At 40.8% G+C, this 18,066-nt stretch overlaps 3 protein-coding genes across 3 annotated transcripts in view; all 3 read right to left on the bottom strand.

Moving 5' to 3' along the window:
- Window positions 1-2,849, bottom strand: part of LOC103512406 (putative uncharacterized protein DDB_G0282133) — a 22,777-nt gene extending 19,928 nt beyond the window's left edge. The window contains exon 1 of the mRNA XM_017445401.2: window positions 2,128-2,849. Within this exon, the coding sequence (XP_017300890.2) occupies window positions 2,128-2,818 (691 nt within the window). The 5' untranslated portion in view covers window positions 2,819-2,849. The remainder of the gene's footprint in view (window positions 1-2,127) is intronic.
- Window positions 1-12,671, bottom strand: part of LOC103512395 (probable G-protein coupled receptor Mth-like 11) — a 20,047-nt gene extending 7,376 nt beyond the window's left edge. The window contains exon 1 of the mRNA XM_026825881.1: window positions 11,862-12,671. Coding sequence (XP_026681682.1) covers window positions 11,862-12,654 — 793 coding nt within the window. The 5' untranslated portion in view covers window positions 12,655-12,671. The remainder of the gene's footprint in view (window positions 1-11,861) is intronic.
- LOC103512396 overlaps window positions 1-18,066 on the bottom strand; it is a gene marked incomplete at its 5' end in the record, with an annotated part of 31,564 nt that overhangs the window by 5,507 nt on the left and 7,991 nt on the right. The window contains 2 exon segments of the mRNA XM_008477157.3: window positions 12,742-13,108; window positions 17,020-17,206. Of these exon segments, the coding sequence (XP_008475379.3) occupies window positions 12,742-13,108; window positions 17,020-17,206 (554 nt within the window).

Here is an 18,066-nt window from a genome sequence, read left to right as displayed (position 1 = left end):
TTTCTCCTATCCTGTCTTCCTTCTCTCTTCGATTTCGGGACGGTAAGACCTTAGCAGTTACAGTATCCTCTATCAAACCACTTCAACAAAAACCAACCCTGTTTCCTCCCCAGGCAAGCAACATCTAGAGCAAATCCTCCAGAACCCTCACCGGAACAAACTTCTCAAATACCTACCCATACCTGAAGACCCTGCCAAGCTTTACACCATGCTGAGTCAACTTTACGCTGATCCAACGTTTAGGAAACCGATTGATCAGATGAACGCATCTTTTTCTTCGCCTTTTCTCGTATTCAGACGGAGCCGGCGTTTTTCGTCAGCGTGTCAATCAGCCCTAAGGTGATCGCTTTTGGGCTCACTACAAATTTTACGCGTGAATGTCCATCGCACTCAACCTTTGCTAGTCCTTTGGTAAGGGAAATTTCAGGCTGGTATCCTCCCTGTTTACAGTCCCCCAGCCAGACTTATGAAATCTCCCTGTCTAGATATCTAAACAGATGGCTTCGTTCTCGAAAAGGCTTTGGCTCTTTCCTATCCTGACTTCTTTCTCTCTTCGCTTTCGGAAAGATAAGACCTTACCAGTTACTGTTCCCTCGGTCAAACCCCTTCAAAAACTAAAAGAAAAACTTTATCCCATTCCCCCAGGCATCACCTGCGCTCACATCAACAACATCAACACCTACGAGCTGGTCGTGTTCGTGCAAGACTACCTGGACTACATCCAATCCACCAGCTCTACCGGTGTGCCAACCAAACAAACGTTGCACTGTTTATACAACCGACTCAACGTCTATCTGAAACTGAAAGCCACATTGCCGCTACTTAACAAAATGGAAGCAGAAGGAACCAATAGGATCAACGAAGCAACGTTGCCGTTACTGAACAAAATGTCCAATCCACCAGCTCTACCGGTGTGCCAACCAAACAAACGTTGCACTGTTTATACAACCGACTCAACGTCTATCTGAAACTGAAAGCATCGTTGCCGCTACTTAACAAAATGGAAGCAGAAGGAACCAATAGGATCAACGAAGCAACGTTGCCGTTACTGAACAAAATAGACGTCGATTCCACCAATAGGATCAACGGACTCAGTGAGCACGAGTTGCGAGCGTTTGGCAACACTGTGGCTTTGTTCACGACGGAGGAGATTGTGGGCAGTCGGTATTTGGAGCAGATTGTGGAGATGTTGGGACGGAACCCGCGGGAACAGTTGGATGTCCTCAAACCCAGGGCGGACTTTGAGATTATACTGGAGAAATACTTTGAAAAGGTAAGGGAAAAAATTAACAGCTCACCCCTAAAGGGAATGGTTTGTGTAGGTGGGGAGGAAAAACAGAGAGCTTTAGAAAGGTACATAGTTGAATTAGAAGAAGAGGAGTAAGAGTAAAACCTGTACACGATAAATCGTGGCTTCGAGAACTTTATCCTAAACAGGTAAGGTTCGTTCTCGGAACGGCTGGCTTTCTACTATCCTGTCCTCCTCTCTTCGATTTCGGGACGATAAGACCTCCGTTGTGAAAATTCCCTCTACCAAAACTTTTCTGCAAGCCATCCCCACCTAGAGTCTTCAGAACATGACAACCTTTTATTGGCACAATACATAACAATCAATAATTTTCCAACATATCTGTATTCCAGACTCTAAATTCGACCAGTCTGATCAAAATCGACCACCTCCTCACACTGGGCAACCTGACGCACTACATTCCAACCAAACTGATCAGTCAGATCGATCCGAAAGCGTTCCGATCGTTAGTGGAGATCAAATTAGTGGACACCCGGGTCTGTGGGGACACCCTGTATAGACGACAGATCGGCGAACTCATTATTAGAGCGTTTGGGTGAGTATAAAAAGCACTTAAAGAGGAACATAATGAAGTTGATATTTGATGTCATTTTACAACAAAATAAACTCATTATTATGAAATGTATAGATAACACGCACCCTTATGGCCAAGTGGATGAGAGCACTGAAAGTTACCTAAGGGCCACCAAAATGTCCCCTAAGATAGGAAAAACCGTTAGGGAGTTAGATGAGAAACAAACAGTTCCTGAAAACGGCCTCTAAGTAGCTTTTAAAAACCCGATTGGACCCAGAATTTAACTAGAAAGTAAATACGTTATTTTCCGTCTCAGGTTGTTCGGTTTGTATTCTATTAGTTTCATCATCACTCCAACTCGTTGAATGAACTGTTGTGTCTCTTTGCGTTGTGGTGTAACTTTCGGTTGTTTTAATTGTTTCTCGTTCATTTGACTCCATTTCATTCGTTTTTGGTTTACTTGTTGTAGACGCTCCATTGTTGTTTTCGTCTTCAGTGTTTACATAATTGCTGTGTGTATTACTCTCCCCTGATTCATATCTAAAGGATTCAGTCTGATAATGATTAGACATAGTTGTACTCGTTATCATCTCTTGGTGATTGATTGCGTCTTGATCAGCATATTTACCGTAAAGAGCGTTATTCATCTTAGAATGTCTTACTTGATCTGTAGGATCATTTTCCCCTTCCTCTTCATATCGTGATCCATTATTTTCATTGAAATTTTTCTCGCCATTTCCATAATCAAAATCATTGTTTATATCTTTCGAGTTGGGTTCTTCAGCTGATAGTTCGTCAGTTAGTTTATTTTTATATTGATTCGGATCTCTTCCTTGTGTTGGCCAAATGCTGGTTGTATGAATGAGACTGTTAGGCTCTTCTGCATCGATAGTTTTTACAGTTGTTTCTTGAGGATATTTATTGTTATTTGTTACTTCTTTATCTTCGATATTATTTTTGGTGGTTGTTTCTGATTTGTAATGTTCTGTGGTCATTTCTTCATTTGCAGCAGTACTTGTGTATTCTCGATAGTTCCCTCAGTTTCATCAAAATATGCTTAACCGATCGAGAGTTGTGGTGAAACAAACAGAGAGAAAAGGGAGAAGAAAAAACAAACAAAATTTATTGCCCAAAGTTTGGCTCGAATGGGTTGTCAAAACCAAAATCATTTCAGACAGAATTGTTACTAGAGAGGACAAATTGTTCGAAAAACTTGGAACTCACTCCTTATGTTTAATGCTCTAAAGGTGTAAGATTCGACCGGCCGGCGATCGACATCGATCGATGTCGACTGAACCGTCCCCAATGTCTAGAATAGTCTAGATAACATAGATTCACCTCGTCGATCGACAGCTGGTCGGCTATGTTTGGACACACCTTAATAATCTAATATCTTTCATTCCTCAGGCACATTTCCACATGGACCCCAGACATTCTGGTTCTTCTCAAGGACTTCCTCTTGGTGTTGTCCAAAGATCAGCTGTCAGAAGTACCGACCAAATCTTGGACAGGAATGGCGGACCTTATTGTGACCAACTACAATGACCAGACGGCCGATTCGGATGGAGTGGTCAATTCGTTCTACCAGGTTAGTACACTAGGTTAGAATAGAATGGAATAGAAAAGACCTGGTTTATCCTGCTCGAAAAGAACAAAAAAGTCGTACTAGTTTTGTGACCTCAGTTGGAAAATAGTCCTTAAAATGTTAAAAATGATTAACCATGTTTGTCAAATTTAATGAAATATTGCGAAACAAAGAAAAAGGGCTTCCACACTTTTGCCTAATTTCGTCACAATCCGCAAAAGAGTTTGAAAGCAATTGAGGACATAACAAAGAAACAGACAAACTAAATAGAAAACTTGGAGTTGGAGCTCACTGCGTTGGTTTTATTTATTTAATTTTACTGACACATGACTTTTCTTCCTTCCAGTTATGCATGAGCCGATTGAACAACGAAAAGGAGTCCCAAGAATACCTGAAGGCCCTGCAAGATCTGGTCCAATTCTACCTGGTCAAAATACAAACGCTCCTAAACACGGTGAAATCAGCTGATGAAATCAAAGCCCAAAGCTTCCAACTCGGAATGACTTACCAGGTACCGAAGAACTTCAAACCTACCACTATTGATAGCGACGAGATGGTTCTGTCTATACTAGATCCACAAGTAGACTCCCATGAGTTTGACATGGATAGGACAGAAACAACCACAACCGAACCAACCACAACCGTAAGTAACGATGATATGGACAATATCTATAAGATAGTTGAAGGTGACGTACAAACAAACGAGAGTGACTTTAAATTCTGGGATGTTTATGCAAAACCGAAAACAACTCAAGAGACTACTACAATAGGTGTCACGGAATCTATCACTACCACGTTAGGTGCTAAAGAAACTTCCACGGCCAAGGCTACAAGCAGAATGGATTCAGATGAAAATTCGGGTGAAAACTTTAAAAGTGTTGAGGACTTCAAATCAGATGAAACCTTTAAAAGCAGTGAAGACGAGAATTTCGACAGCAGTGAGGAAATACGAGAGCCAGATGAACTGATCGCCAAACAAGAAAACAAGGGCAGAGAATTAGACACACAGAACCATCTCGTCGCTATCAATAGTTGTAGGTTTGAAGTTCTTCGGTACCTGGTAAGTCATTCCAATTTTGGGGCTTTGGGCTTTGATTTCATCAGCTGATTTCACCGTGTTTAGGAGCATTTGGATTTTGACCAGGTAGAATTGGACCAGATCTTGCAGGGCCTTCAGGTATTCTTGGGACTCCTTTTCGTTGTTCAATCGGCTCATGCATAACTGGAAGGAAGAAAAGTCATGTGTCAGTAAAATTAAATAAATAAAACCAACGCAGTGAGCTCCAACTCCAAGTTTTAAACTCGAAGATTTTCTATTTAGTTTGTCTGTTTCTTTGTTATGTCCTCAATTGCTTTCAAACTCTTTTGCGGATTGTGACGAAATTAGGCAAAAGTGTGGAAGCCCTTTTTCTTTGTTTCGCAATATTTCATTAAATTTGACAAACATGGTTAATCATTTTTAACATTTTAAGGACTATTTTCCAACTGAGGTCACAAAACTAGTACGACTTTTTTGTTCTTTTCGAGCAGGATAAACCAGGTCTTTTCTATTCCATTCTATTCTAACCTAGTGTACTAACCTGGTAGAACGAATTGACCACTCCATCCGAATCGGCCGTCTGGTCATTGTAGTTGGTCACAATAAGGTCCGCCATTCCTGTCCAAGATTTGGTCGGTACTTCTGACAGCTGATCTTTGGACAACACCAAGAGGAAGTCCTTGAGAAGAACCAGAATGTCTGGGGTCCATGTGGAAATGTGCCTGAGGAATGAAAGATATTAGATTATTAAGGTGTGTCCAAACATAGCCGACCAGCTGTCGATCGACGAGGTGAATCTATGTTATCTAGACTATTCTAGACATTGGGGACGGTTCAGTCGACATCGATCGATGTCGATCGCCGGCCGGTCGAATCTTACACCTTTAGAGCATTAAACATAAGGAGTGAGTTCCAAGTTTTTCGAACAATTTGTCCTCTCTAGTAACAATTCTGTCTGAAATGATTTTGGTTTTGACAACCCATTCGAGCCAAACTTTGGGCAATAAATTTTGTTTGTTTTTTCTTCTCCCTTTTCTCTCTGTTTGTTTCACCACAACTCTCGATCGGTTAAGCATATTTTGATGAAACTGAGGGAAAAATTTCAACATAAAGGGAATTTTGTCCTCAATTTTTTTTCAGCCCGATTGGGTCTTTGAGAGGCCCTTTTTAGGAAACGGTTTGCTTCTCATTTAATTCCATAACGGTTTGCCTGATGTGGGGGACATTTTGGGGGCCCCTTAAGGACCTGTCAGTGCTCTCAACCTTTCGGCCATAGAGATGCTTGTACCCATACTCACCCAAACGATCTAATAATTAGCTCGCCAATCTGTCGTCTATTCAGAGTGTCCCCACAGACCCGGGTGTCCACTAATTTGATCTCCACTAGGGTTCGGAACGCTTTCGGATGGATCTGACTGATCAGTTTGGTTGGAATGTAGTGCGTCAGGTTGCCGAGTGTGAGCAGGTGGTCGATTTTGATCAGACTGGTCGAATTTAGAGTCTGGAATACAGATATGTTGGAAAATTATTGATTGTTATGTATTGTGCCAGTAAAAGGTCATGTTCTGAAGACTCTAGGTGGGGATGGCTTGCAGAAAAGTTTTGGTAGAGGGAATTTTCACAACGGAGGTCTTATCGTCCCGAAATTGAAGAGAGTTGGACAGGATAGTAGAAAGCCAGCCCTTCCGAGAACGAACCTTACCTGTTTAGGATAAAGTTCTCGAAGCCACGATTTATCGTGTACAGGTTTTACTCCTACTCCTCTTCTTCTATTTCAACTATGTACCTTTCTAAAGCTCTCTGTTTTTCCTCCCCACCTACACAAACCATTCCCTTTAAGGGTGAGCTATAGTTTTTTTCCCTTACCTTTTCAAAGTATTTCTCCAGTATAATCTCAAAGTCCGCCCTGGGTTTGAGGACATCCAACTGTTCCCGCGGGTTCCGTCCCAACATCTCCACAATCTGCTCCAAATACCGACTGCCCACAATCTCCTCCGTCGTGAACAAAGCCACAGTGTTGCCAAACGCTCGCAACTCGTGCTCACTGAGTCCGTTGATCCTATTGGTGGAATCGACGTCCATTTTGTTCAGTAACGGCAACGTTGCTTCGTTGATCCTATTGGTTCCTTCTGCTTCCATTTTGTTAAGTAGCGGCAATGTGGCTTTCAGTTTCAGATAGACGTTGAGTCGGTTGTATAAACAGTGCAACGTTTGTTTGGTTGGCACACCGGTAGAGCTGGTGGATTGGATGTAGTCCAGGTAGTCTTGCACGAACACGACCAGCTCGTAGGTGTTGATGTTGTTGATGTGAGCGCAGGTGATGCCTGGGGGAATGGGATAAAGTTTTTCTTTTAGTTTTTGAAGGGGTTTGACCGAGGGAACAGTAACTGGTAAGGTCTTATCTTTCCGAAAGCGAAGAGAGAAAGAAGTCAGGATAGGAAAGAGCCAAAGCCTTTTCGAGAACGAAGCCATCTGTTTAGATATCTAGACAGGGAGATTTCATAAGTCTGGCTGGGGGACTGTAAACAGGGAGGATACCAGCCTGAAATTTCCCTTACCAAAGGACTAGCAAAGGTTGAGTGCGATGGACATTCACGCGTAAAATTTGTAGTGAGCCCAAAAGCGATCACCTTAGGGCTGATTGACACGCTGACGAAAAACGCCGGCTCCGTCTGAATACGAGAAAAGGTACCTACTATAGGCCATTACTAGTTGAGTATCGGTACAAAAATTCTCGGATACATGAAAAACGTTCGCATTCGTCAGATTTGATTTTACGTGCAACGTGCAATGCAAATGCTTTGCACGTTGCTTTGCACGTTGCATTGCACAAGTCTGGACCCACCATAACCTCTATCAAACAAATACCTTGGCACTCTTAGCAGTTATACCATAGAATCCCCCCTTTCTATGGTCGCAAAAGTCTGGTGTGAACATCACACGACTTTCCTTATCCTACTGAATTATGCTTATTTGGATGTTCTTCTACCCTAGCTTTTACAATATCTCTAACCGTTTAGTCAGTACAGCTGAAAACCGCCAAAAAGCGATCGAAAACTGTCAAAAAGCGGCCAAAAATAAGGAAAGTAAAAATGGACGGAAAATCAAAGCCGGTTTCTTACCGCTTAAGAATCTGTCCTTGATGTACATCTGATAAGAGACTTGGGCAGGCATGATTGTTCGAATCAGCGAAGTGTCCACCTGATCAATCGGTTTCCTAAACGTTGGATCAGCGTAAAGTTGACTCAGCATGGTGTAAAGCTTGGCAGGGTCTTCAGGTATGGGTAGGTATTTGAGAAGTTTGTTCCGGTGAGGGTTCTGGAGGATTTGCTCTAGATGTTGCTTGCCTGGGGAGGAAACAGGGTTGGTTTTTGTTGAAGTGGTTTGATAGAGGATACTGTAACTGCTAAGGTCTTACCGTCCCCAAATCGAAGAGAGAAGGAAGACAGGATAGGAGAAAGCTTAGTACTAGAACGTACATATCCTCAGGTATATACCTACCTACTTGTTGTTTGTTAATTGATATCTTCTCTCTTTGACTAATTCAATAGCAGAATGGCACCTAGCTAATTAATAGGATACGAACTAACTTTCTACAATCAACATTATTAACAAAGTGATTATCAAATAACTTATATAATTATCATTAATTGACTTGACTCGAACCACCAATCCCTGGAAAGAGAAAAGAGAGAGAGAGAGAGAGAGAGAGAGAGAGAGAGAGAGAGAGAGGGAGAGAGAGAGATTAGGGATTTCAGAACGAAATTAGGGATTTCAAAAAGAAATATTTATTAGGCTTTTAGAAAGAAATTGGAGATTTTAGAAATAAATTAGGGATTTCAGAAATGTCTAATTAGCTAGGTGGGTGACACCTAAAAAGTTCGCAGTGATAATTGCATACTTTCTCTCAGAAGAGGAGCGACCAGATAACCATACCTATACCTAAAATGGAGGGTAGTGCGGCTACCTTGCCTTGTAAGTGCTAGGTCACGGGTTCGATTTCCACCCGGGGCGGACTTTATCCTAAAGAGATAAAGTTCGTTCTCGGAACGGCTGGTTTTCTACTATCCTAACCCCTTTTCTCTTCGCTTTCGGGATGATAAGACCTCTGTTGTTACAGTTAACTCCATCGAACCTCTTGAGGGGAAAAAGTGGAAATTATTACTAATAAAATTAAAAAAAAAAAAAAAAAAAATCTTACCTTTCGGTAATTCCAGGAGATTGGTTGCAACGGCTCGGACATCTTCACCGTCTGTGTTACTCTGGACAAATCCTGGAATAATAAAAACGGTCAAGTGTTCGCCTGATAATCAGAGGATCGCTGGTTCAAATCCCCGGTCAAAACGAGGAATTTTGCTACTGGGAAAACTGGGGTAGAGTGATTTAGAGTAGAGGGCGTGCTATGAACCGAATCTGAACTCAAAATAATTAAAATTATGCCCCTTTCCAACAAAACGTGAATTTTTTTAAAAAGAAAATGTGATATAAAAAGCTGACAACTTACCTTGAAAGGTTAAACAAATCAACGAAAAACTAACAAAAGATATGCTACACATTTTTTACAAAACAAAAAAGGCAAAAAGTTTAAACTCTGACAAAAATCTAACAACTAAAACATAACTGTAAAACGAAATTCCAGACCTATCTACAAGCAACGAGGGTTCATGGCGATAAAAATGGTGTAAAATCTCGAGATTTGGTTCTCGATTTTCGATTAAAACATGAAGTTTTTGTGATCAAGTCGAGAGCTTGGATAATTAGGTACTCTTCCTAGGTAGGTAGGTACTCTTGCTAGCTAGGTAGGTAGCTAGTTTTTCATTCAGTTTGTTGTTTGGTTTTATCTTGAAATGATTTGTTTGATTTTGGGAGAGTCTACCTCTTTGGTTCTTTGGGACATGAAGGTTTGTGTTGTATTACCTTCTATGGGTCACTTATCCATGTGCCTTAAGGGTTACCAGATGATAATTTTCAAACGCAGGACATTCTAGTTGAAAAAGCGGGACACCTCGAAAATCGTACTAACTGGTTTAAAAAAGTAGTAGGTACCTACCTACCTACATAGAATTAAATAGGGGGTACCTACAAGATGACTGTGACGGCCACAGAGTATGCTGTTTTATTCCCGAAATGGACATTTTACCGATATTCTTAAAAAGCGGGACATTTTTGATATTTTGAGAAAGATGGCAGGACGCGGGACAAACCTTCAAAAAGCGGGACATATCCCGCGAAATATGGACGTCTGGGAACCCTACTTAAGGTGTGTTCACACCAGCCTAGTTATGTAGCTTAGAAGGTAGCGCATATTCAGACCCGTCACACATTGGACGCGTAGACGCGCTACGCAAAGTCGTGCGTCTACAAGTGCAGATTGAGACCAGCCTTAGGTTCGATTCCGGCCTGGGGAGAACGTTATCGAAAAAAATAATTTTATATTTATTTTTTTTCCATCAATAATTACCCCAGTGTTGACGGTGCCTAGAACATAGGTAGGTTCTAGGATATATCTGTGTGTGTATGTGTAGGTACACAGATAGATATGATGGAGGTAGGTAGATATTTACTAGAATCTCTCTATGTAAAACATAAAATAATAATAATAGACTCTTGAGTGAAAGGCAACCACCAGGCGAGGTTAACGACTTAGGCGTTCTCCACCACCTAACCCTTAGAGCTCCATTAGTTACGTGGTCAAATTCTCAAGATAAATGAGGATAAATTCCATACCTCGGCTGGGCGAGACCCACGCCCTCCTGATTACCAGGGAGGTCTGACATCTACGCCACCGGGGCAGGTAAAGTAGTACCTACCTGCTACCCGTACTATATATATTATGTAAGTACTGTATTTTTTTTTTTTTTTTCTACTTTATAATACTTCTATTAGTCGTATGTCTTTAATTGAATGAAATCTTCTTTGGTGCCATTCATGTTGATTCTCGTGTACCTACTGTCACCTTCATAGGTACTTATACTTAGAAAGCTATTTTTAGGTACCCTATCATTGCCCTCAGGCCTTGCAGAAGACAGTGTCAGCTGTAGGTCTTTCTGCAAAAAAGAAAAACCTATTTGGATTTGGATGGAAAAAACTTGGTTTTATGAATAGGTATGTAACAGTTTTATAAAGTAACTTCCAAAGCATTGAAATTAAGAGATAGGTAGGGAACAGTGAAATATTCAATTATTATTCCTAGATTCAGAGAAATAACTAAGAAGGAGTAAAAATAAAGACAGGAAAATAGCACATAAAGTTCCAGTTATATATAAACATTGCACATTGCATATTTAAAAAGTTTTCAGGCGGACATACAAAATTTTCTCACCTGCTGAACTTACTTTTCAATGGGCAAAATGTACATTTTGACAAAAATAGTGTGCCTCTTTAAAACTACAATAGTCTCTTGGTCTCTTGTCTCTTGCCTTTAAAGTTAAGCAACCCCGAGAGTGGCGTTTATCTGGACAGGTGATTGTCCGCGCACGTTATTGACATGTTTGTGTTTATTCTGCTGACAAAACTGGGGTGTTCTTAGAATTTTTTTTATGGATCGGTAAGGTTAAGGTATTAGACAATTTTGATTGTGATTTTTTTTTTTTTCAGTCTTCAAAGTTTTCTAAAGAAAAAGTTATAGAAAGTAAAAAATATGACATGCAAAGAAAAAGTAATAAATTAAACGACTGTGAAGGTAATTAATCCGGGGCTAAGTCGGATTAACACGGTATTCTGTTAATCCAGGATTATGTTGTAAATTTTTAACTCAAACCCGTTTAATCCGACTTGTTAAGCCCCGGCTTTAGATACTTAAACTAAAAGCTAACTACCATAGTAGAAGAGATTACAAAGGAAATATAAAATTACATACAAATAAATAGATCTTTTTTTCTTCCCAAATAGGTAGGGGAACTGTGCCTCATTTTCACTTTTTGACCCTCCTTATCCTATAAGAAGGAAAGTAGTTACAAAGATAAAGTATCTATCTAAGTACATACTACTGAATTTTATTCCAATCTTTGAAGTAGGTGTAGAAAGCGGTGATAGCACTGAAGTTAAGCAACGTTGCGCATTGTTGGTATCCGGATGGGTGACCGTCTATGTGATCACGTACTTCCATTCCTGGTCCCATTTTGATTATTTAAACTTTAAATCAACATATCGTGATTGTCGGAGTGAATAATCTGCGACTTCTTCGTACTGTTGGTATTATTACTCATATCTGTGTTAGAACAAGAGAACGAGGCAGGTCTAATCGGTCTATTAATACTAGAACTACTCTTGAACAGATTCCTAATCATCTTGTTTGTACAAGTGAATGCTAGGAAGATAAACACCCCTTGCAATGTGTTGAGCGCGATGAAGGCATACCACAACGGTTCGTTATCGATATACCCCGCGAATAGTCCTACACTCCATGTGAGACCCATGATCAGCGCCAACCTGACGTACAGTCTGAAGTCCCTCTGAGTACTACTGCTAGCAGTGAACCTCGTGAGACTGGTGGTCGAGTAGATCATATAGGCAGAACTGATGAAGAAGAGAATGTTGAGGATCATGATCATCGCGAGAGGCAGCGCGAAGAATATTAACAAAGCCAGACGCTGGCCAAACCAACAGCTGGTGACGCCAAAGTCCGGCTTGTACTGGGACTGGATGAACCCGCCAGCGGACATATCAATGAGAACGGTAATCATGACGATCAGCCCGGGCACTAGCCAACAGATGAGACTGTACACGGTGAACTTGCGCCATTGCTTCCCATTAGAGACACGCAGCTCTGCCGTGGCGAGACGGAGCGTGCGCCACACGTCAAACGACATGATGAGCTCCCAGAAGAACGAACAGAGGAAGAAGTATTGCATGAGAATACCGGTCACGAAGCAAGGGAAACCTTTGACCAGCTGTCCTCCAGTGATGAAGCACAAGTAACCAAAGAGTAGCGCGACGCAGAACGAAGCCAAGTTCTTCCCAGAGAGATTCCTCAGCTCTGATATCATAGCGAATGTAACCAGATGACACAGGAGGAATACAATAGACAGGCCAAGTCCTATGAACGTGATGTAGCCCATGTAAGGACTGAACTTGTTCCGGAAGCCAAGCAGCTCACTGGCCTGATAGTTGAGCAGACAGATCTCCACCGTCTTGTTGTCCTTCAACTCAAACTCATTGGAGTTAAACGTCTTCTGATGCTTCGGAATGTAGAGGACATCGGCCATGATGACGTACTCATGAGGTTGAAGAACTATCTTCGGGCAACTTTCCGGAAGCCAAGCAGCTCACTGGCCTGATAGTTGAGCAGACAGATCTCCACCGTCTTGTTGTCCTTCAACTCAAACTCATTGGAGTTGAACGTCTTCTGATGCTTTGGTATATAGAGGACATCGGCCATGATGACGTACTCATGAGGTTGAAGAACAATCTTGGGACAACTCTCCTTCACTGTGAAGTTACTGAGTTGTTTCTCACCAGGACGGACCTTACTATCATGGAAGATATCGTTAGGTAACTCAATAGTGGTGGCGTTGGAGATAATGTTGTCAGGGATGTTGACAAAGTATTCGCCCTTGGTTTGTTGCGCTTCGATGTAAACGTTCCGACACTTCTGGAAGAACGGATCGTAGATTTGATCCTGCTCGCAGTTCTGTCTCACCTTCCCCACATTGCCTTTGCCTGGAATCAATAGAAAGTTTGGATTTTACACATTTCGTCATCAAAAAGCTTTTTTAAAAAGAGAAAGTTTGGGGAAAAAATGGAAAGACATAGTTGACAAACCTGAAATCATACCTCAGACACCTAGAAAAGCAGCGGTCGCCACCTTCCGCCTGATGACAGGTCATGATTGTCTTGCCCAACACCTCAACCGTATAGGCTGCAGAGAATCACCCACCTGTCCACTCTGCACTCAACAAGCTGTCATGAATGCAGACCACCTGCAGACATGCCCAGAACTCACGGATCAAGACAACATCATCGCAAAATATTGGGACGCGAGGAGGAAAATGACCTGATAGTCAATTCCCAGCATTTGATACCAACCAACCAACCAACCAACCAACCATAATTATACAAGAGGAGGCATATTGCATATACCAACAATCCACTTGGTTCTTTTGGCACAACAAGTTAAGCGCGTGGTATGAAACCAAAATTAAAAAACCAATTTGAACCAGATCTTTGGAACAATTTCTCCTACATTTTCAATAATACCTCACAGCTTTAACAAGTGGTACATTTTTCAATTCACAACTGATACTTTCCTTTCAAATTTACCACAAATGCCATTTCATTTTGGCACATTTTAAGCGCAAGGCATCACTGAATATTTCGAAAGCATCTTTCTCTGGATACCTCAAGAGAATTTCACCAACTTTCCCATAATAATAGAAAAAGTACTCCTACTTATCCAAAAATTTTCATTTACAACTGATACCTGGTAGATACATTTCTTTTGATTTCTCAAATTCAGATGGATGGCACATTTTAGGCGCAAGGCATCACTTTAAGTCTTTCGAAAGCAGCTTTCTCCAGGGCCTCCCTATGGTCAGGGGGGGCAATGTTAATCAGGGCATGGGCACGTTGACGCAGGGTTTTGCCAAATAGGAAGGCAATTCCGTGTTCTGTCACCACGTAGTGGACATGGGCTCTTGTGGTTACTACTCCCGCTCCTGGGAATTATGACAAAATAATAGGGAATTAGATAAAAATAGATAAATGGAATAAGATTGTATTAACTTATTTTGTTGGTACACACACTTGGTAAAACAATTTAAAGTATAAAAAAACTCAAATTCAAAAACTTCTTTGTTTCACTTCAAATAAAAGTAAAACAAAAACCCCAAAATAGATCATTAGACCATGCATGTAAGTCTTTCGTTAGCCCTTCTGTTTCTTCGCTTTTTCCTGTGTTCAGACAGGGTCGGCGTTTTTTCGCTTTGAGCTGACATTTGGTTTTGGCTACAATAATAATAATAATAGACTCTTGAGTGGAAGGCAACCACTAGGCGAGGTTAACGCCTTAGGCGTTCTCTACCACCTAACCCTTAGAGCTCCATTATTACGTGGTCAAATTCTCAAATAAATGAGGATAAAATTCCATACCTCGGCTGGGATCGAACCCACGCCCTCCTGATTACCAGGCGAGCGTCTTGACCACTACGCCACCGGGGCAGGTAAAAGTAGGTACCTACCTGCTACCTACATATATAATTATGTAAGTACTGTATTTATTTCTACTTACTATATAACTCTATTAACGTACGTATGTATTAATGAATGAAATCCTCTTTGGTGCCATCATGTTGATCTCGTGTACCTACCTGTCTACCTTCATAGGTACTTATACTTAGAAAGCTATTTTTGCAGGTACCTATACATTGCCTCAGGCGTCTTGCAGAAGAACAGTGTCAGACTGTAGAGTCTTTCTGCAAAAAAGAAAACCTATTTGGATTCTGGATGGAAAAAAAACTTGGTTTTATGAATAGGTATGTACACAGTTTTATTACAATAACATTCCAAGCATTGAAAATTAAAAGAGATAGGTAGAAACAGTTGAAAATATTCAATTATTTATCCTAGATTCAGAGAAATAACTAAGAAGAGTAAAATAAAGACAGGAAAATAGCACATAAAGTTCCAGTTAATTATAAACATTGCACATTGCATATTTAAAAAAGTTTTCAGGCGGACATACAAATTTCTCACCTGCGAACTTCACATTTTCAATGGCAAAATTACATTTTGACAAAATAGTGTGCCTCTTTATCCTGCTCGCAGTTCTGTCTCACCTTCCCCACATTGCCTTTGCCTGGAATCAATAGAAAGTTTGGATTTTACACATTTCGTCATCAAGAACTCTAAAATTATTGGTTTGTTACGAATTTTTCAATGTAAGGCCAGTCATTCACTAGCATTTGGACCTGACAGGCGGACCTGATCAGGTGTACCTGTCAGGTCTACCTGATAGTGAGTGGCTGGCCTAAGAAATACCAACTCGATTAGTACGTAGGTACCTCCTCAAATAAAAGTTCCTATGTATTTATCTACTTAGAAACGAAATATCATAGGAAGTATGTACATATGTAGAATGTAGTAAAAGTCCAAAGTACATACTTCCCAACTCGATTAGTACGTAGGTACCTCCTCAAATAAAAGTTCCTATGTATTTATCTACTTAGAAACGAAATATCATAGGAAGTATGTATGTAGAATGTAGTAAAAGTCCAAAGTACATACTTATATCCCCTATATCTAGTATTTCTGCATTATCTACTCATTTTGAATTTTTCAATTCGGTAACAAGGTATTAGGTACAATACGAAAGTTACCAGTATTTTGAGGTCACTGAGGTCTTCTTTGTTAGAAATCATCGTGAGAAGTAAAAAACATTGAGTAGGTACCTTCTTTAATGCGAATTTTTTGACCTGAGTTAGTAGGTACTACGATATACCTGAATAAAAGTTCCTCTGGAAAACATTGAGTAGGTACCTTCTTTAATGCGAATTTTTTGACCTGAGTTAGTAGGTACTACGATATACCTGAATAAAAGTTCCTCTGGAATAGTTACTCTAGAATCTGAAATTTAGAAACATCAGTAAATTTCAAGTCTGTTGAGTACATGATCTGGTCTTCATAAAAATTCCCTTCTGTTCTCAATCACGTGGTAGAAAGAAAGTCTCATCGTTCTAGTTCAGTCCTAACTTAATTATCTTACCTTATTTAAGTCTTCATTAAAAATTATCCACCTTAATTATGATTTATCTTCATAAAAATTCCCTTCTGTTCTCAATCACGTGGTAGAAAGAAAGTCTCATCGTTCTAGTTCAGTCCTAACTTAATTATCTTACCTACCTTATTAAATAAATTTTAGGTCTTCATTAAAAATTATTTACCTTAATTATGATTTACTATGTTAGCAGAGCAGGTATTGTATAGGCAATAGGTACCGCAGTTTTAGAATTTCAAGATGTTTCTACATGGATGAGTTTGAACTTTGAACTCTTATAGAGGGGCGAACTCTATGTAACGGCTAAGGTCTTATCGTCCCGAAAGCGAAGAAAGATGCAGGAAAGGATAGAACTTTGAACTCTTATAGAGGGGCGAACTCTATGTAACGGCTAAGGTCTTATCGTCCCGAAAGCGAAGAAAGATGCAGGAAAGGATAGGAGAAATCCAGTCGCTCCGAAAGTCAGAAGGAGAAGGAACCTTAGCTGTTCGCAACGGGCGGAAACCTAACCAGCGCAGCGCTTGGAAGGCATACGCGCGATCCTCCAAGCCAACTAGGCTGGCTGAAAAAAGGTTTGAAAAGACGATAAAACAACTCTGCAGCGACGGTGAAACAAATTTTTACCGCAGTTATAACCGTTCTTCTTCTTCTTCTTCTTCTTCGCCTTTTCCCATGTTCAGATGGGGTCCGCGTTCGTCGTCGGCCTCTCAATCAGCTTTAGATGTGATCGCTTTGAGGCCAACTGGTTTTGGCTAAACAAAATTTTCCGAGCGGGATGCCCTTCGCACTCAACCTTCGCTATTGATATAGCGTGAGGAAATTTGGGCTAGTCTTCTCCCTGTTATAACCGTTAACCTACCTGAAATATCAAACAGGACGGCAAACGACGCGGGATCAAAGTCTCCATTGAAGATGGACCGCAACATGACCTTGTTACATTGGAAGTATTGCACCCGCACGTTGTTACAGAGGGCGCAATGCGGGTTACGGTAAGCCTGGTTGAAATCGTAGATGACGCTTGTATACGCCTCACACCGGGTGCGCACCTGAAATTGGCGTAATTTATGATTGATTTTGATAGAGATTTTACGTCTCTGTATAACTTCTAAGATTCGGATTTGACCTAGAGACTGAAAAAGTTTCTAGAAGGCCTCTTAAGCTAACACTCTGCTACGTTCCATTTGATTTGTATAGCCTTAACAGGCTGTTAAGCTGACAGGCTGTTAGGAGCTAGAAAAAAGGTTGGTGAAATCCAGTCAAGGTCTTTAGTGACGGGGGTCTCACTTTACATTCGGCGAGCGACAAGCTACCCCCCTCCTCACATTAACCTCACCCAGTCTAAATGGGACCGGGAAAATCCTGGAGCACACAATCGCCTAGATGGTCATCTGGCTACTAACCACGCTCACCGTTGCTTGACTTTACTGATCGAGACCTCCAGGTCTTCGCCGAAACGGGACTTCTTGCCCAGGTTGCAGCTGGCCTTGCCGTCACAGGTGCTGAAAGAGGAGAGAATGTAAGTACACCGAACGCAATAATTCGCACTCTCACAATAAGAAATGAAGTGTTGGTCAATGGAATCAAAACTCTGAAACTCTCAGACGAAAAAAAAAGTTAACTACATAAATACGTATTTACTCGTATGCTGGTACAAGTTGGGTATTTACGAATATTAAATATATATATATATACCGTAATTTTATTATTATTTACGAAAATTTACAAACCCTCAGACGAAAGATGTTATTAAATGAGAGCTTGTAATGAGCGATAATCAAAATCAACAGGTAGACAACTAGACTCTCTGACTAATGGTCATCATTCATCAATGTTTTTGTAAGCCCAATTAATATAGTTCCAGATGACCATTCATATACACACACCTAAGCGAGGTGCGTATCTGTCG

This window comes from Diaphorina citri, unplaced genomic scaffold (genome assembly GCF_000475195.1).
Source record: "Diaphorina citri unplaced genomic scaffold, Diaci psyllid genome assembly version 1.1 scaffold834, whole genome shotgun sequence".
Taxonomy (NCBI): Eukaryota; Metazoa; Arthropoda; class Insecta; order Hemiptera; family Psyllidae; genus Diaphorina; species Diaphorina citri.
This window is presented reverse-complemented; position numbering and strand designations above follow the sequence as displayed.